Source organism: Megascapheus bottae, chromosome 7 (genome assembly GCF_031878675.1).
Source record: "Megascapheus bottae isolate mThoBot1 chromosome 7, mThoBot2.hap1, whole genome shotgun sequence".
Lineage (NCBI taxonomy): Eukaryota > Metazoa > Chordata > Mammalia > Rodentia > Geomyidae > Megascapheus > Megascapheus bottae.
In genome coordinates this window covers 47,356,030-47,375,817 of record NC_143515.1, presented here as the reverse complement: position 1 = coordinate 47,375,817, position 19,788 = coordinate 47,356,030, and the positions used below count along the sequence as shown (strand labels likewise).

Genomic DNA, 19,788 nt, shown 5'->3' with positions numbered 1-19,788 from the left:
CTGAAGTCAGAGTCCAAGCTCTCAGGAAGAGGAACTGTGACCCAAAGTGGTATAGATCATTAGCCTTGAGTTGAAAAAGCAAAGGGATAAAAAACAAAGAGATCTGAGTTCAAGCCCAAATACTAGCACCAAAGAGAGAGAGAGAGAGAGAGAGAGAGAGAGAGAGAGAGAGAGAGAGAGAGAGAGAGAGAGAGAGAGAGAGAGAGAGAGGGAGGGAGGGGGAACTGTTAATGACACTATAAAGCAAGTTGGGTTATGGGCTAAGACTCAAGATGCTCAAGAAAACAGCTATGGGACAGACTTTATTTTTTTTTTTGGTCAGTCATGGGGCTTGAACTCTAGACCTGGCAATGTGTCTAAGCTCTTCAGCTCAATGCTATTGCTCTACCATGTTAAGCCACAGTGCTACTTCTGGCTTCTGTGGTTATTTGGAGATAAAAGTCCCACAGACTTTTGTGCCTGGGGCTGGCTTTGAACTGTGATCCTCAGATCTCAGCCTCCTGAGTAGCTAGGATTACAGGCATGAGCCACCAGTGCCAGGCATGGGATGGACTTTTTAAGAAAGCTCCTACCACAAATTTTAGTTTTTTTAATTACCATTAAAGGTAGTAATTCAGAAGCCAGGCACCAGTGGCTCAGCCTGTAATCAATCCCAGCTACTCAGGTGGCTGAGATCCAAGGATTACAGTTTGAAGCCAGCCCAGGAAGAAAAGTTTCCACAAGACTTTTATCTCTAATTAACCACTCTAAAACTGCAAGTGGTGCTGTGGTTCAAGTGGTAAAGCACTAGCCTTTAGCACAAAGAGGCTCAGGGACAGCACCTAGGCCCTGAGTTTACGCTGAACAACCACCCCCCCGCCCAAAAAAAGAATAATTCAGGAAATGCCAACATACCTACCTCAATAGAGGCAAAATTTTTTCTAGAGCCACGTTCTAAGAAATTTATCCAAAAAAGGAGGACCTAAAAGAAAGGATGTTTAAATTTGTATATAACATTTATTAGAATAAATCTAAATTTATCATGATTACCTATTACTGCAGATGCTCATTATTTTTTTCTTTTTTTTATTTCAATGTATAGAGGGGTTACAGTCATATTCGCCATATAGAAGGTGCATTACTTCTCACATATTGATATCCCTTCTGTTTTTGTCCCCATTTCCCTCCCCTCAGTTCTCCCCTCATTTTTCCCCTCCTATTTCAAATAAACAAGAATCTAAATAAATATACCAGGTGAAGTTCATTATTTATAACAAGTCATAGAGGTAATGTTAGCCATTGACCATATTGCTTGGCTCAACAGGTCCATTTCTAGAGTATGTTAACTGTCAAATGTTTAATTACACAATTAGCAGTTTATGTAAGCACCAATTAGATGATCAGTAGTGGGGAGTATACACAGATGACACTGATGATGAATAAATCCTATCTCAAGTTGTTTACAGTTTCATAGGAATGATAAACATGTGACAAAATAAAGAAAATGGAAAGTGCTATAAGTGAAGTACAGCTTAAAAGGCATAAAAAATTATACAAGAAGCTGTTTTGTATCAATAAAGGCTGGGAGTTGTACCCTACACAATAGGAAGGACTTAAAAAATTAGTCTTGCTGGGTGCAGTTGCTCACACCTGTAATCCTAGGTACTCAGAGGCTGAGATCTGAAGACTGAGGTTCAAAGTCAGTCTGGGCACTAAAGTCTGTGAGACTCTTATCTCCAATTAACCACCAGAAAACAGGAGTGGTGCTGTGGCTCAAGGGGTAAAGCCATAGCATTGGGCTGAAGAGCTCAGGGACAATGCCAGGCCCGAAGTTCAAGTCACACAACTGACAAAAAAAAAAAAATTAGTTGTCGCTGGGGATTGTGTCTGGCTGTGAAGTTTGAGATCTTGAGTTCAAACCCTGATACTACTAAAGAAAAAGAAAAAGAAGGTCTATGGGCAGAAAAACATTCCTACCTCTAAACAAAAGAACTGTGGCCCAAAGAGGTATAGATCATTAGCCTTGAATTGAAAAAGCAAATGGATAAAGAACAAAGAGATCTGAGTTCAAGCCCCAGTACTAGAACTTAAAAAAAAAAAAAGACAACTGTTAATGACACTATAAACAAGTTGGATTATGAGTTAAGACTCAAGATTCTCAAGAAAACAGCTATGGAACAGACTTTTTTTTTGGTCAGTCATGGAGCTGGATAGTGTGATAGTACTTGAGTTCAAATTATACTACGATTCATTTTAACAAAAATCGCCTAGTAGTGGCTCACACCTATAATCCTAGCTGCTCAGGAGGCTGAGATCTGAGGACCTGAGTCCAAAGCCAGCCAGGGCACAAAAGTTCCTGCAACTCTTATCTTCAATTAAGCACCAGAAAACAGGAAGTGGCACTGTAGCTCAAGTGGTAAAGTACTAGCCTTGAGCTGAAGAGCTCAGGGACAGTGCCCAAGCCCAGAGTTCAAGCCCCACAACCAATAAAAAAATAAAAAACAAAGATGTTACTTTATACACACAAAAAAGGCCTGTGCTGGCCGGGAGTTTGGCCTAGTGGTTAAAGTGCTTGCCTTGCATGCAGGAAGACCCGGGTTCGATTCCTCGGTACCACATACATAGCAAAAAGCCGGAAGTGGTGCTGAGGCTCAAGTAGTAGAGCTCTAGCCTTGAGAAAATCCAAGGACAGTGCTCGGGCCCTGAGCTCAAGCCCAGGACTGGCAAAAAAAAAAAAAGGCCTGTGCTCTATCTAGAATAAATGGGAATCCATAGTCAAGCAAATGTGACATATAAACTTCAAATGAGAGTTGAGTGGTGTGTGGCTCAATAATAGAGTAGTTGCCTAGCAGGTCTCAGAATTAAAAGAAAAAAAGAAAACCTTCAACAGGATCCTGGACTTGGAATGGGGAACTCTACAAAACAATTTTCAGATAATTAAGAATAAAGAACAGCTATTTGATGAAGCAGCTGCTATTAATTTTCATGGATATGATAAAAAGCACTGTGGATATTAGAAGAATGTGTCCTTATTCCTCAAACATTTATGCAGAAGGATCTAGCAATAAAATGCTCAAAAATGCAACTTTTTTTCAAATTTAAAGCATCTACATAGGGAAAAAAGGAAGACAACTGTAACAAAATATTAATCAATATTAATCACTGAGTATAAACAGTTTATATGAATGACCATTATGCTTAACTTTCCTATATGTCTGAAAGTTTTTTAAACTTTTTTTTGGGGGGGGGGAGTGGTAACAGAAAATTATATGCCAGCAATAGGAAACTACGACTGGATAACCAAAAGTCTGGTTATCCTGAAACTTAAGATTTCCATGTGGCAGTTTCTCTAGATTTCTTTTCAAGAATGATAATAATGGTCTGAACATGAGTATTTTCACATTCTCTAATAACATAGAAAATGATTAATAGAAATTTCCAAGAATTTGACTTGGTTAAGGACTCACACACACAGACACAATCATGATAATCCAGGTGAGCTTCCTGAAGAATACTTTTTTTAACTTTTTTTTATTGTAATGTTACAGTTATATTCGCCAGATAGTAGGTGCATTACTTCACACACATTGATACCCCTTCTCCTGTTTTTGTTCCCATTTCCCTCCCTCCACCCCCTTCTAAAGAACACTTTTGAGGAACTGCTCTAACCAGAAGATCTTATTAGGATTTTTGATTCGTGGACGCTATAAAGTTCCTCTCCAAAAGATCTACATGTGCCCCAATTTTGCACACAATTTCAGTATGTTCCTCAGCTCATTTCTGAAGCTTGCCATGAGCTTTAGAACCTTGTTTTTTTCTAAATGAGCTACTGAAAGCACTAAAATATATATCATTGCTCTTAGCATAAACTTTAACTGGGTAAACGATTTACATTGGAATAAGTTGCCTTTGCACAGGCCTAAGATTTTTACTGTCAATTTTGTTATATCTGGAAAGGCAAACGATCGATTTTGAGTCAAATATGGATTACATTAATTGCAGCTTCGGCTCCTCTGGCTGCTGTTACAATGCGAGGGTATCCAATTTTCAAAGCACAAAAAGTCTTTCAGCTCTCCCAAGAGTGGCGTGGGTGTGACCTACCTAGACTGCCCTAGCCAGGACTCCACAGCTTACCCTTTTCACCCCTCCCCGTTAGAGGCAAAAGAAAGTTTCAACTTCGGAGTCACAGCCCTCCGAAAAGGATTGTGGGAATTGTAGTACTCTGCACGAGCACAGCAAAGGAAGTTTACCGATTTACCGAAGCGCAGAACAGTCAGCTAGTAGATACACAGAAGGTCAACGATCCTTTTGAAACAAGGAAATGAAGCAATACTTACTGAACAGGAGTGGGAAACGTTCCTGGACTACAACCCCAGTGTGCTTTGCGCCCTGAGCTGCGCAGTCATTGCGCCTGCGCCCGGAGCAGCCGGTTAAGTACCTCGGAGAGGCAGCAGTTCCTGCGGCTAAAGGAGACCCCGGCGGAGGGGTTGACCACAGCGGGACTCAGGAGCTCTGAAAAGATGTGGGTGTTTGGTTACGGGTCCCTGATTTGGAAGGTGGACTTCCCCTACCAGGACAAGCTGGTTGGGTACATCACAGACTACAGCAGGCGCTTCTGGCAAGGCAGCACTGACCACCGCGGGGTCCCGGGCAAGGTAAGGAGCCGGCAAGGTCCCCACGCTGCCCACCCTGCCGCTCCCCAATTCCTGTCCCACCTGTGGAGGACCCACACCCCAAGGCTTCCCTGAGGCCATACACGGCTACCCTTGCATCTTCATCAGCCCCCACCTCTATCCCAGACCTGGACACCCCTAAAACTGCTGAAGATACTGCTAGTTAAGTTTCTAGAGGCGGCAAAACCCCGTGGCCACAAACACACCAGCTCTGAGCACTACTGAAGACAAACGGGGGAGCGGGGGAGTGAATTTTCATGCTACCAAGGAAACGAAATAGTAAAATTCAACCTGAAAATGTAAACAGTTAAATTGGGTTGACATTTTTGCATTCAGCCAGATTCCTTGATTTAAATTTACACTCACTTGTAGTTACTAATTTTATGTCTTTCCAACCTTTTTTTAATGTTTGGTACATATAAGTTTAGTTTATCTTTATTATAATGTATAGAGGGGTTACAGTTATATTCGCCAGGTATTAGCTGCATTACTTCTCACATATTTATACCCCTTCTCGTGTGTCTTTCCAACAATTTTATTAAATGATGCCTAATATCAAGAAGAATTAAATTTTCAAAACCGTGTCTGGTTATTAAACCCATCTGGATTATTTAGGTTTTCAGGTACTAACAAAGTTAATTTGGTTTGTTATACGAGTAAGACCCCTAAAGCAGTAGTACTTTTATAATTTAGAATTGCTAAGGAAGAAATATTAATGTTTAATATAAATTAGGACTTATTTTTACTGTCATACATTGTATTACTTCAAATACAAAGACATTCAATTCTATATATGCATTCCAAGAATTAGAAGCTAAATGCTTATGTAAATCAGCCTTCAGACTAATTCCTGAAGAAAACTAAATATGGGATAATTAGCAACTAATAATTTGGACACTTGTTTTGGTTAACCTTCTAACCTATGATAAAACATTTTTATTGCTTATTCTCTAATTTTTTTTTTTTTTTTTGCCAGTCCTGGGCTTGGGCTCAGGGCTTGAGCACTGTCCTTGGACTTTCTCAAGGCTAGCACTCTACCACCTGAGCCTCAGCACCACTTCCGGCTTTTTGCTATGTATGTGGTACCGAGGAATCGAACCCAGGTCTTTGTGCATGCTAGGCAAGCACTCTACCACTAGGCAAAACTCCTGGCCTAAAATATTTTTTTAAATGTGAACTTCAATGGTTTGCTTTTGCTTTTGCCAGTCCCAGGCTTGAGCTCAGGGCTTGAGCACTGTCCTTGGACTTTCTCAAGGCTAGAGCTCTACCACTTAAGCCTCAGCACCAGGAATTTCTCTCTTAAAAACAGCAATAAGGGCTGGGAGTTTGGCCTAGTGGTAGACTGCTTGCCTAGCATGCACAAAGACCTGGGTTCGATTCCTTGGTACCACATACATAGAAAAAAACGCCAGAAGTGGTGCTGAGGCCCAAGTGGTAGAGCTCTAGCCTTGAGAAAGTCCAAGGACAGTGCTCAGGCCCTGAGCTCAAGCCCAAGACAGAGAGGGAGGGGAGAGGGAAGGGAGGGAAGGGAAAGGGAGGGGAGAGAGAAAGTAGGGTTAATTACAAAAATACCTACAGTTGTGGAAATGGAAGAGATCAAGGTTCAAATAAAAAGCACATGGGATTGAAATAATGATGGGGAAATCTGAGTTAGAAACCACTCAACTAGAATCAGCCAGTTAAGAACTTAATTTTAGGCATGTGGCTTAGTGGTAGAGTGCGTGCCTAGCATGCATGAAGCCCTGGATTCGATTTCTCAGTACACATAAACAGAAAAAGCCAGTAGTATGGCCCCAAGTAGTAGAACACTGGCCTTGAGCACAGAGGCTCAGCTACAGAGCCCAGGCCCTGAGTTCAAGCCAGCCCCAGGAGCCCCCTCCCCCTCTCCCAAGACACACCTGCAAAAAAAAAAATTTTTTTAATTCTATCCTGGTGTTTATAGCTTATATCTATAATCCTACTCAGGAGACCAAGTTCTGAAGATCACAGTTCAAGGCCAGCCTGGGAAAGGAAAGTCTGTGAGCCTCTCACCTCCAAGTAACCACTCAAATACCCAGAAGTAGAACTATTGTTCAAAGTGGTATTAGTGCTAGCCCTGAGCAAAAGAGCTCAGGGCCAGTACCCAGGACCCGAGTTCAAGCCTCAAAACCAACCAAAGAAAGAAAAATCTAATTCTGGCCTATTGGAATATGGGCAGATGATCTGAAAAAGGGCAGATGTCTTAGGGCAAAGGATATTTTTATATACCAATAGAAACAAACTATCTGCAAAACTGTTATGAAACAATATCAAAAACATTAAAGAATTAAGCAAAAGCCAGGTGCCAGTGGCTCACAACTATAATCCTACCTAAAGAGGCTGGGATCTGAGGATCATGATTCAAAGCCAGCCCAGGCAGAAAAATCCCCATGAGACCCAGCTCCAGTTAACCTTCAAAAAGTGGAAATGCATTGTGGCTCAAAGTGGTAGAGTGCTAGCCTTGAGCAAAACAGTTCAGGAACAGTGCCGAGACCCTGAGTTCAAACCCCACGATCAACTCCCCTCAAAAAACTAAACAAATAAAATACATTTTGAGTTTCAATTCTTATTAGATCACTTTAAACTGCCACTGATGAGAAAGCCCTAAGATCACTTTAAATTGCCACTGATGAGAAAACCTTAGTCCAGCTCTCACTTTAATAACCAAGTATTAACTATGTACATGTGGTTATAATAGCATTTTACAATTCTCAAAATGTACAATGTGTATAAACAGCATGTCAAGATATATTTACTGTCAGACAGACTGATGATGCCTTTTACTTTAGAAATACATGCCAGTAAATTTAAAGGAAAATCCAAATTCTAGACATCTTTGAAATACAGTATTCTAGTTAAGGAAGAGGAAAAAAAAACCAAACTGGGCACAGTCGCTCATATCTGTAAGCCTACCTACTCAGAAAGCTGAGTAGTGGAGCAAAAAGCCAAAAGTGGAGGTGAGGCTCAAGTGGTAGAATAACCCAGTACTGAGCAAAAATGGAAAGTAAGAACATAAGGCCCTGACTTTAAGCCCCAGAAGAACCAAAAACAATTTATTTTAAGAGCCCTTCTCAACCAATAGCTGGGCCCAGTGCTTCATGCCTGAAATCCTAATTACTTGGGAGACTAAGATAAGGAGAATTATAGTACACCAGGCCAGCCTCAGAAAAAGGTTCATTGGATTCCATCACAGAGGGAGATTCAGGGCATAGCTATCCTGCAGGAATAAGAAAATAGGATGATCAAGATCCAGACACAAGATAGGAGATAGCCAACCTCAAAATAATCAGTGCAAAGAAAAAAAAATTCAAGAGTAGTCAATGGACTGGTGCAGTGGCTAACACCTGTAATCTACTCAGGAGGCTGAGATCTGAGGATTGTGGATCAAACCACTCAGACAAAGTCTATGAGCCTGTTTTTGTTTTCTTTTTTGGTGCCAGTCCTGATGCTTGAACTCAGAGCCTGAGTGTTGGCCTTGAGCTTTTATGTTCAAGGCTAGTATAAATATCAGTTTGAGCCATAGTACCATTTCTAGCTTTTTGCTGTTGTTAGTTAATTGGACATGTGTCTCAGACTTTACTGCCCCGGCTGCCTTTGAACCACAATCCTCAGATCTCAGCCTCCTGAGTAGCTAAAATTACAGGCCTGGCCCAAGAGACTTTTATCTCCAATTTCCTACCACACACACACACACACACACACACAGGGTTGGAAGTTTGGCCTAGTGATAGAGTGCTTGCCTAGCATGCACAAAGACCAGGGTTCGATTCCTTGGTATCACATAACATGAAGAGGCTGGAAGTGGTGGTGTGTCCCAAATGGTAGAGCTCTAGCCTAGAGAAAGTCCAAGGACAGTGCTTAGGCCCTGAGTTCAAGCCCCAGGGCTGGAAAACACACACACAGAAGTGGAGCTCATTGTGGAAGAGTGCTTGCCTTAAGTATAAATGCTCAGACTACACCCAGACCCTGCATTCAAGCCCCAGGATCAGCATGGAAAAAAAAAAAAAAACAGGGGGATCATTAGTCAAGTCACTGCCTAGCAAGTGTGAGTGGCTTTGAGTTCAAACCAAGACCAAACAAAAATCATAATCTTTACTTCACTTTTTTTTGTTGTTTTTTGGCCAATCCTAGGCTTGGGCTCAGGGCCTGAGCACTATCCTTGTGCTTTCTCAATGCTAGAGCTCGGCCACTTGAGCCACAGCTACACTTCTGGTGTTTTATACATAGATGATACCGAGGACTCAAACCCAGGTCTTCGTGCATGCTAGGCAAGCACTCTACACTAGGCCAGTCTCCTGGCCCCCTTCACATTAACGGTATTGGGGATGGAACCCGGAGTGTTGCACCTGCTAGGCACACTTTGCCACTAAGCTATATCCCAGCCCTACCTCCAATTTTTATTACAGTAGACTTAGAGTACCGGCCTTAGGTAAAAATATTACTCATTAAAAATGCTCATCTGACTCATTTGATATCCTCCAATCCCATTCAGCTTAGAAAAAACTTTTGTAAGTATCACTGCCCTATTACATTTATTTCAGGGTCAGAGAGCTTACAAGTACATTTACCAGTAGTCTATATTCGTATCATCCATTAGCAATCACAAGATTCCTTTCATGTCCATTCAAATGACTTCCAAATATTCTTTTGTGTCCCTCCTGCCTCCTGACACCACCCAAGACCAAGACTTTTAATAATCGTATCTTTTTTTTTTTTTGCCAGTACTGGATAGGCCTTTAACTCAGGGCCTACCACTGTCCTTGGGCTTTCTCAGGGCTGGAGCTCTACCACTTGAGCCATAGCACCACTTCCAACTTTTCTCTATGTATGTGGTACAGAGGAATGGAACCTGGGTCTCCATGCATACTAAGCAAGTCCTCTACCACGAGGCCAAATTCCCAGCCCCAATACACCTATTCTTTAAACAGCTAAAAATGAGCACATAAACAGGAATAAGCACATAAAAATGAGCACTCTCCTTTGTACTAGGGATACCCATCAAACCAAAATGCTTTGTAAGGGATACAAAGGAAATAAAAGTAGCAATGAGAGGGCCAGGAGTTTGGCCTAGTGGTTAAAGTGCTTGCCTAGCATGCATGAAGACCCGGGTTGGATTCCTTGGTACCACATACATAGAAAAAAGCCGGAAGTGGTGCTGAGGCTCAAGTGGTAGAGCTCTCGCCTTGAGAAAGTCCAAGGACAGTGCTTATGCTCTGAGCTCAAGCCCAGGACTGGCAAAAAAAAAAAAAAAAAAAAAAAAAAAAGGTAGCAATGAGAGTTTAGGTGGAATTACTAAATCTGACTGTAGAATGAACCAAAACTTTCTGGAGGAAATGGCCTGATATGCCAGGTAAACAAAAAGGGTGGGACTGCACACAGTACATATTCGAAGATATGTTTGTAGGAGTTAAGTCATTCAGTACATGTTGAAGGGGAAAGTGGAAAGAAATGAAGCTTGTAGTTAAATTGTGCTAAGGAATTTTCATTTTACCCTGTACTCTATTAAAATTTATAATCCAGACAGTCATTCTGAACCCAGCAAAAAGTAAGACTGCAGGGAAACAAATTAGATACCAGGTAGAGAAATCTCCAAGAAGTAATTGTAAAGGATAAAGAGAAACCAGACTGAAGGCACTCAAAAGCTCATTCTGTAATCCTCGCTTCTCAGAGGCTGATGTCCTAGGTCATGATTCAAATTCAGCTTCAGCAGAAAAGTCTGCAAAACGTGTGTGTGTGTGCGTGCGTGTGTGTGTGTGTGCGAGTGTACATACATATGTACTGATCCTAGGCCTGGACTCAGGGTCTGGGCACTGTCCCTGAGGCATTTTGCTCAAAGATTAGTGATCTACCACTTTGAGCCACAGCTCCACTTCTGGCCTTGGTAGTTTTTGTGATGAGTCTCTTACAGCACTTTTCTGCCCAAACTGGCTTTGAACAGCAATCCTCAGATACCAGTCTACTGAATAGCTATGTACAGTCATGAGCCACTCATGCCTGACAAAAATAAACATATTTAAAAGTTTCTTAGAACAAATAGGTTGGTTTTATTTCATGTCAGTAATGAGTTGATGATAATATGTTCACTTGTTTATTTTTTAACCTTTTTCAAAACAGCCTGGAAGAGTGGTGACTCTTGTTGAAGATCCTGGGGTATGATATAATTCTTCTTTACATAGGATTTTATTATTCAGGGTTTATTACTTTTTTTGTTGTTTTTCAGTTTTTGGTCAGTCATGAGGCTTGAACTCATGTAGGAAATGGCCCGATATGCCAGGTAAACAAAGAGGGCAGGACTGTACACAGTACATATTCAAAGATAGAAATGTTTGTATGAGTTAAATACATGTTGGAGGGGAAAGTGCAAAAAAAATGAAGTTTGTAGTTGTTATGCTAAGGAACTTTTGTTACCCCTTACACTATCCAATATTAAAATTTATAATCCAGATAGTCATTCTGAGCCTAGCAAAAATTAGACTGCAGGGCCTGCGCGCTGTCCCTGAACTCTTCAGCTCAAGGCTAGTGCTCTACCACTTTGAACCACACCACCACTCTGGCTTTTTCTATGTATGTGGTATCAAGGAATCAAACCCGGGTCTTTTATGCATGCTAGACAAGCACTTTTACCACTAGGCCAAACTCCTGGCCCAATTTTCAGTTTTAACCAATGAAATTTAACTGTCAGTAAGTACTGCATCAGACAATTTGAACAGTATAGAACTCTTTCCTTTACTTGTTATCAAAGCCTTTTGTTTTGTCTTGTTTTTCATATTTGAGGGAAATAAGGCCAGTGGGAAAAGTTAGAATGTAGAGTGCAAGGTAGCAATAAAGTACAACCAAATGACAGGTAGTCTCATTACTGTGTGTTTTTAAAAATATGTTAAGAATAATAGGGGCTGGGAATGTGGCTTAGTGGTAAAGTGCTTGCCTAGCACCCACCAAGCCCTGGTTCCATTCCTCTGTATCACATACACAGAAAAAGCCAGAAATAGTGTTGTGTATCAAGCAATAGAGCACTAGCTTGAGCAAAAAAGCTCAAGACAGTGTCCAGGCCCTGAATTCTAAGCCCCACAACTGTTCCCCCCCCACACACACACACAAAGCTGAAAGATAAATAACATATTCCTGCTTGGATACAAGTCTTCCTTCATTTAATTCAGTATGTCCCTCTTCAGTGCATCATAAGTGATGCAAAACTTAAAACTGCCTTGTAAGACCACACAATGTTATCTTAGGTCATAACATATCTTATTCTGACGAGCCTTCTAAACACTAAATAGTATACTCTTTTCATTTTCAACAGGGCTGTGTATGGGGTGTTGCTTATAAACTGCCAGTAGGAAAAGAAGAAGAAGTAAAAACATATCTTGACTTCAGAGAGAAAGGAGGCTACAGAACCATAACAGTGATCTTCTATCCAAAAGATCCTACTACAAAACCATTCAGCGTGTTGCTATACATTGGGACATGTGATAATCCTAATTATCTTGGTCCTGCACCTCTTGAAGACATTGCTGAACAAATTTTTAATGCAGCTGGCCCAAGTGGAAGAAATACAGAATATCTTTTTGAACTTGCAAATTCTATTAGAAACCTTGTGCCAGAAGATGCAGATGAACATCTTTTCTCTTTGGAAAAATTAGTAAAGGAACGTTTAGAAGAAAAATAGAACCTCAATTACTTTCAAAGACCTAGTCATTGACTTTTCCTAATTAGCAGAGCTTTTAATCTTCAGAGTCACTTCAGTGCATTATGGCAATGTGTTTTGGAAATGTGTTTACTACATGAAGATACTATTTTTAATAGTGTAGTCAGGACATCATCAAAGTTAGAGTTTAACTGCAAGTGTCCAGAAACATATTCAGAAGACTGCAGAATACAGAAAGAAGAAATTCAAGTTTTAATAGCATTTGATTTCCTAACTATAAGATATTGAACACTTGCTCATTAGAAGCGAGTTCTTTAGAAATAGTCTCAATTCAGTTCTTGTTTTTATCAGAGTAAAAGGAATCTTAATGTTTCATCTCACAATACTATTTTAATGTTATAGAGAATTAAAGTCAATACATACAATAAAATTACACCTTCAATATATTCCTATAAAATCATTCTGTAACCATGATTTAAAATATACAAGCTTAAAATAATGTGATTCGAAATATACAGTAATATAGATAAAATAAGCCTTAATTGTGAATTTCTTTATTATTCAGGAATTAAATGAGTCTCCAATTCAAGCCAAAAGAAATTGACTTTTAGCTGGGTATGGTGGTGTGCACCTATCATCACACCATTCTGGAGATGGAGACAAGAGGATCTTGAGGCCAACCTGAATACATAGCAATTCCCTGTCTCAAAATTTTGAAAAAAAAAATAATAAATTTGCTTTTTGAATATAAGATTTTCCTTTGAATGATAATATGTTATACATCTTCTTTTGGGGAAAAAAATACACATTTTACTACCTAGAAAAAAATAACCTAAAGAACTCAAATTACTAATTATACAAATTACATCCACTAATGATGTCATTCACTTTGTATTTATCTTATACTAAAGCTGAAAAAAGGCTTTTTGATAATTACAGATTAGTGAAAACATATATAAGTTCTATTTGAAACAGCTTTTGTATTTAATAATCACCTGATTTTTTTTTACAACGTTTTTGTTACCACTTGCCACCAAAATGAGTACCAACTGTTTATGCTGCTGCTAATCAAGTCAAAACTAATAAATACATTATTAACTCCAGTAGAAAGTCTTGATAATCACATTAAAGCTTATTTATTTAATTTACATTACTCATGTATGCGTTTAATAATATTCCCATAAGTTTTAACTTACAGTTCCTCACATCCACACATGAACGGTAAAATTCTCACATAAAATTAAACTGCCCTTTATAGTAGGAAAGTTGTATGTGGAGGGGAGGGGATTAGTTCTGGTTTTTTGCCAAATCTTGGGTCTTGAACTCAGGGCCTAGGCACTGTCCCTAGGCTTCTTTTGCTCACTCTACTACTTGAGCCACAGCACCACTTCCAACTTTTTCTGTTTATGTGGTACTGAGGAATCAAACCCAAGGCTTCATGCATGCTAGGCAAGCAATCTACCACTAAGCCACATTCCAAGCTCTTCTTGCTTTTTATTTTACTTCTATTTGTAAGTACTCAATAATTTGCTCAGCTATATAATTATCTTCTAGGACCTTAAAAATTTAGCTAGTTGAATGTAATGTCACATATCTGTAATGCCCTTTGGAGGCTAAGGCAGGAGGATCTCAAGTTCAAGGCCAGTTCAATACACAAAGTTAGATTTTGACAGCTGTGTAGCTATTAACACAAATATAAGTCTATTCTAACATACTACAACTCCAAATCACACTGGGCTATTCAAAGGTGTAGCTTTGTGTGTGGGGGGGGCTTGAACTTGGCCTGGGCGTTGTCCCTGAGCTCTTCAGATCAAGGCTAGTACCCTACCATTGAGCAAAAACCCACTCCCCATTTTCTAGAGGTTAACTGGAGATAAAAAGTGTCAGGTCCTTTTGTGCCCGGGCTGGTTTTGAACCCTGTTCCTCAGGTCTCAGCCTCCTGAGTAGCTAGGATTACAGGCATGAGCCACCACATCCAGCTTCAAAGGTGTAGCTTTTTATTTTATAAACAAAAATCAAGATCCAAGGGGATCTCCACTTATATGTTTTTCTAGGCTTTCAGTTAGTAGTTACACTAGAATAATATAAAAACACACAAAAATAGGAAGGCTGGGCTGGGTGGCTCACACCTGTAATCTTCGCTACTCAGGAGGCTGAGATCTGAGGATCATAGTTCAAATCCAGCCCGGGAACAAAAGGACTTGAGACTCTTATCTCTAGTTAACCTCATAGGGCAGTAGCCTTAGCTGAAGAGCTCAGGGACAGCACCCAGGCCAAGTTCAAGCCCCATTACCCATTAAAAAAAAAAAAATTAATAGGAAGGCCATGTTGGGAAGAGCCCCAAAAGGATATCAATTGTTATTAAGATGGGAAGAAACCTGGCTCAAATGGATAAATTAAGCTACTGAAGTATAGAGAAGCTGAGTTTTGGGGGGCCTCCAAGCTAGTAAATATCTTGAATATATTAGCAGTTTTCATAGAAAAACTTCAAGTCTCTACAGCCACCAGATCTCAAACTCAAAAAACATTTTTTCTGCTATAGTTATATCAAACACCAACTCAGGTTCTCATTCCTCAGAGTAGAAATATGAGCTAGCCTTTAAGTTTTAGGAATTGAAGAAAAATGTACATGTAAACCCTGCATTTAGAAAAGAACTTTTTTCTCCCACTTTGGTAACAAGATCTAACTATGTAGCCCAAGCTGGTTTCAAACTTGAGATTCTTCTGTCTCTTCATGAACCACCATGTCCGACTTGAGGGATTTTTTTCCAGTAGTTCTACCCTATTCCAGACCCATATTACAGTTCTTTACCCCCCAAAATCCACTTTAATCTCACACCTTAATGACCACCATCTGCTACCACTTTATACCTAACATTATTTAAAGAAACCAAGATGACAGCCAACTCTACTTGAAAGCATTGGAGGTAACTAACACCTGATGGCTTTTTTTTTTCATATAAAAAGGTGAATTTATTGGGGAAGTAAATGGTGAACTGACCGGCCAGGGGAAATAGATGGAGAACTGACCGGCCAGTGACACAGTGCAGCCTCGGGAGCTGACACTGTGACTCCCAGAGGCTCTCACACTGGGTTTTTTTTTTTGTTGTTTTGTTTTGTTTTTTATTGTAATTAGTAAAAGGGTTACATGATATTTGCCAGATAGAAGATGCATTAATTCACATACATTGATACCCTTTCACATGTCTTGGACCTGATGGCTTTTTGATTGTTCATTTATAACTGCATTTTCACTCCTTTCGACAAAAACAAGTCAAATAGCCAGAGGTAAAGAAAGGGAAGGGAGAAGAAGGGAGGGAGAGAGGGAAGGAAAAGATGGGGAGGGGAGGGAAGGGAGAAAAGAAAAGGAAAAAGAATTCACTATGGGAACAATTTCATTTAAAATAATTTTTCTTTCCGGTTATTGGTAGTCCCGAATATTAAGATCTTTTTGTTTTCTGAAGGTGGAGGTCTCGGTTTTTAAAAGTACCTATGATATAGATAGGGGACTGAAAATCGGATATTGATAGCTTTTCTATTTTCTTCTGTGAGGTTTTAATAAAACAAGATATAAACAATGTAAAATCATTTCAGTGAAAATTTTTCAGCAATTCAACTTTATAACAACTATAACTAAGTGTGTAAAAACTTTTCTGGACAAGTCAGGACCAATGGTTCAAGCCTATAATCCTAGCAACTTAGGAAACTGAAATTTGAGGATCAGAGTTCAAAGCCAGTCTGGGCAGATAAACTTGAGAGACTTATCTCCAATTAACGAACAAAAAACTACAAGGGAAACTGTGACTCAACTAGTAGGCCACTAGCCTTGAGCAAAAAAGGTCAAGGACAGTGTCCAGGCCCTGAGCTCAAGACCTGGTAATGGGACTAATCATCATCGTTGTCATCATCGTCATCGTCGTCGTCATCTAGATGTCACCATTTGAATTTTTAAAAAATAATTTTCTTGACAGCAGGTAAATAGTGTTTGTAGCATTTTTCATTCAGCATATTCCATTTACACACTATACTTTTCTGAGTTGTCCTACTTTCAAGTGTGAGAGCCCCCAAAACTAAACTGTGAGACCAGAAAGGACAGGGAGGATAGAATGTCTCTTCCCAGAAGTCTCAGAATGCTGAAAGTCTTCAAAATGGCCAATCAGTCCTGCCTTAAAGGACCTCAGATTCCTATCCTAGGTGTAGGCTAAGTCCACACCAAACTTTCTGGGAATTTAGGGATAGACAAAAATCTATATTAATCATAAGTCATTTGCTGCTTGCACCTGATTAAGATACAAAAAAATGTTATCACTTGAACATATCACACGATTGATGCGTGTGATTTCAAGGTTATTGTGACCTCACTTTTTCTGCACGTACACCCCTGTACCCTTCTCAATAAATACTTTGGAAAATGGACCCAGGATGGGGCCAGGAGTTTGGCCTAGTGGTAGAGTGCTTGCCTAGCATCCATGAAGACCTGAGTTGAGTACCACATACAGAGAAAAAAGCCAGAAGTGGGGCTGTGGCTCAAGTAGTAGAGCTCTATCCTTGAGAAAACCCAAGGACAGTGCTCAGGACCTGAGCCCAGAACTGGGGGAATAAAAAAAAAGGATCCAGGACACTTGAAGCTGGAGGAAGACTTCAGAACCCTGATGCATCAAACCTCAATCCTACAGTCTGTTACTGTCTTGTCCCCAGTTGTCCCATGTTGAGACATTCCAGTGCATGTGTTTAACTTTTCTGTACTGGTCCTTTAAGTTTGCTAAAAAACTACAAAAAAAAACTTATTATGTTTTCTTTGCCTTAGGATTTCCTGGTTTAAACACCAAGCTTATCCAAGTCCTCCCCTGAGTTTTCTTCTATTGCCTTATACATTCAACCCCTTAATCCATTTAGAAGTCTTCATACACTTGAAAAACAAGAATCACCTAAGATGATTTTGAAGCAAAAAAGTCTACACCTCCAGAAGTTCTAAATTAAAGCTCAATACTTCACCATGATATCCTCTTACAGGTCATCTGAACTGAACCCCTTCTACTGACCACCACTCCCCTGCTTCCTATTCTATCCTATCCACCCTCTAACTACACCAAAAAGCCCCAATGAACTATCTAAGAGATGTGTTTCAAATACATTTCCCCACACCTAACAAACTCCTATAAGTCCTTACAACTACAACTCTAATGTCACCTCTACTAGGAAGCCTTTTCTGCTGGACTTGAATTCCTCACGGTATAATCCCTAGTACATGCCTCACAAGAATTCTTATGTAATATATTAAAAAGTATTCAAAGTTGGGCACTGCACACCTGTAATCCTAGCTACTGGAGGCTGAGACCTGAGGATCAAAACTCACAGCCAGGTGGGGCAGGAAAATTCATGAGATTTTTATCTCCAATTAATCACCAAAAAGCTGGAAATACAACTGCAGCTCAAATGGTAAGAGTGCTAGCCTTGAGCAAAAGCAAATCTATGAAAGTGTCCAGACCCTGAGTTCAAGTTCCAGTACTGGCACAATTTTTTAAAAAGAGTTATCTAGGGGCCAGGAGTGTGACCTAGTGGTAGAGTGCTTGCCTAGCATGCTTGAAGACCTGTGTTCCATTCTTCAGTACCACATACACAGAAAAAGCTGGAAATGGTGGTGTGGCTCAAGTGGTAGAGAGCTAGCCTTGAGAAAGCCCAAGGACAATGCTCAGACCCAGTCAAGGACTGGGGGGGGGGGGAACAAAAACAAAAAAAATTACCTACTAGTGATTAGCCTAAAACAAATGGTAAATCTTAACTGCTTCATCATCATTACTCTAAAATTATCTGTATAATTCTTGGCTACCAGACTAAAAGACAGAAACCCATTTACTTGCTATTGTACCAATCCCAATTGCTTTCACATTCAACACCAACAGATAACTAAGTATCACTAATAAATACAGGGAAAGGTGGCACACACTGTAATCCCAAGCCGTGACTTCACCATTTGAAGTCAACTCAGAAAGTTAACCATCTCAACCAATGCTGAATGTAATGTAGTGTATAAGCTACATGGGAAACCACAGGTAGTAGGATCAGAACAGAGTAATGATTAAGTACTATGCAGACTTAATGTACGATGCTACCTGAAAAATACTTAATGCAAAAAGAAAAAGAAAAAAAAAAAACAAAACAAGAACTGGTAGTGTGACTTAGTGGCAAGAGTGACACACTCCCAAGCACAAGGTCAAAATCCCAATGACTCCAAAAAAGACAAGTAAAAGTAAAATAAGTGCTAACTTGTGACTAACCCTCAATTCTAATGCAAAGCGGTCTTGATACTGTCACTTCCTGTTAAAACACAGCAGATATATGGACTGTTCTTCCGTTAAAATTTGAGAAGACGCGGATTTTGTTTACGTGGTACCGAGGAAATGAACCCAGGACTTCAAGCATGCTAGGGAAACACTTCACACTCCAAGCTGGGAAAGCAGGATTGGGAGGCGGGGGGGGGGGGGGGGGGGGGGGGGGGGAGTTGTTGTTTTCACAAACTTATCACACCAGCTTTCCTCACCTCCCAGGAAGAGAATAGACGTTCTTTGGTCGGCATCGCGTAACCTATTAAACGGACCATTAAAACCATAGCTTTTCTGTTTGCTTTTTAAAAGAGACCGCGAAGGAACCAAAACTTTTCGTCTGATATTTGCAATGCCATCTCAGTCACCACTACATTCATTCAGCCCTGCCGTTCACATGAGAAAATGTCCAGCTTCCCACTCAAAGTACTGACACCGCCCCCCTACGGTCCCCCTGTCCCGTCCCGCCCCTGAGAGGCAGGCGCTGGGAATGGGCAGCCCACCCCTGGGGTCTCCTTCGGGGGCCCGCCGGGGAGGCCCGCGAGATCCTGGAGCCGGAAACGGCGGGTCCTCGCCCAGGTTGTCCCTAACCCAGGACGGCAGGACCCAAGACGCCGCGAGCGGGCAGCAGGAGGGGCGAGGAGACGCTTCCGAGCCGGAGAGGTGCGGTGCAGCCCGCAGGGGAGTCGGGAACGCGGCCACCTTCACCGCCACCTCGAGTTTTCCCGCGGACTCGCCACCGGCTCGGCTCACACTTTCCGCCGCTACCGCCGTGCGGCCCCGGCCGCCGCCCACCCACCAGCGACGCGCGCGTCAGAAGCGACCCGGGGCGCCAGGCGCCACCGGAACTCACCGGCTTCGCCGTGCCGCCACTTCTCAGAGGGAAAAGCTGGTCCCCAGGTCCTCCAGATCAAATCCTCTTCCCGCGGCGGGTGCCGAAGAACGCGGCATCCGAGACCACCTCAGAGCCAAGGGACTCGACAACTACAGAAACGCCACCGGCCTCCCGGCTTCCGTAGTGGCGGGCTGCCCCGTGACCCCGGATGTTGATATGCTGCCTGACCCCGGAAATACTGGCGAGAGGCCCCAGGGGGCGGGGGAGGGGGCGGAGGCGGCGTTGCCGGACTCTCCGGAAGGAGACGTGGCGCCG

At 41.3% G+C, this 19,788-nt stretch overlaps 2 protein-coding genes across 6 annotated transcripts in view; one reads left to right on the top strand and one right to left on the bottom strand.

The window, feature by feature from the left end:
• Asb3 (ankyrin repeat and SOCS box containing 3) overlaps positions 1-19,785 on the bottom strand; it is a 98,419-nt gene extending 78,634 nt beyond the window's left edge. For 3 of the 4 annotated variants that reach the window (XM_090336930.1, XM_090336932.1, XM_090336933.1), the window contains exon 1: positions 19,492-19,785. The gene's annotated coding sequence lies outside the window, so the exon portion shown is untranslated. Of the gene's footprint in view, positions 1-898; positions 962-19,491 lie in introns of all 4 variants that reach the window. The other variant, XM_090336931.1, reaches the window with a different exon arrangement.
• Positions 4,226-13,066, top strand: Chac2 (ChaC glutathione specific gamma-glutamylcyclotransferase 2). 2 transcript variants are annotated; one of them, XM_090336149.1, is made up of 3 exons: positions 4,226-4,634; positions 10,785-10,820; positions 11,971-13,066. In XM_090336149.1, the coding sequence occupies exons 1-3, from the start codon at positions 4,500-4,502 to the stop codon at positions 12,334-12,336; spliced, it is 537 nt and encodes a 178-aa protein (XP_090192275.1). In that variant the 5' UTR covers positions 4,226-4,499; the 3' UTR covers positions 12,337-13,066. The 2 variants fall into 2 exon arrangements, with proteins under 2 accessions (XP_090192275.1, XP_090192276.1); XM_090336150.1 differs by lacking the exon at positions 10,785-10,820.
• Positions 19,786-19,788: the final 3 nt, after the last annotated feature.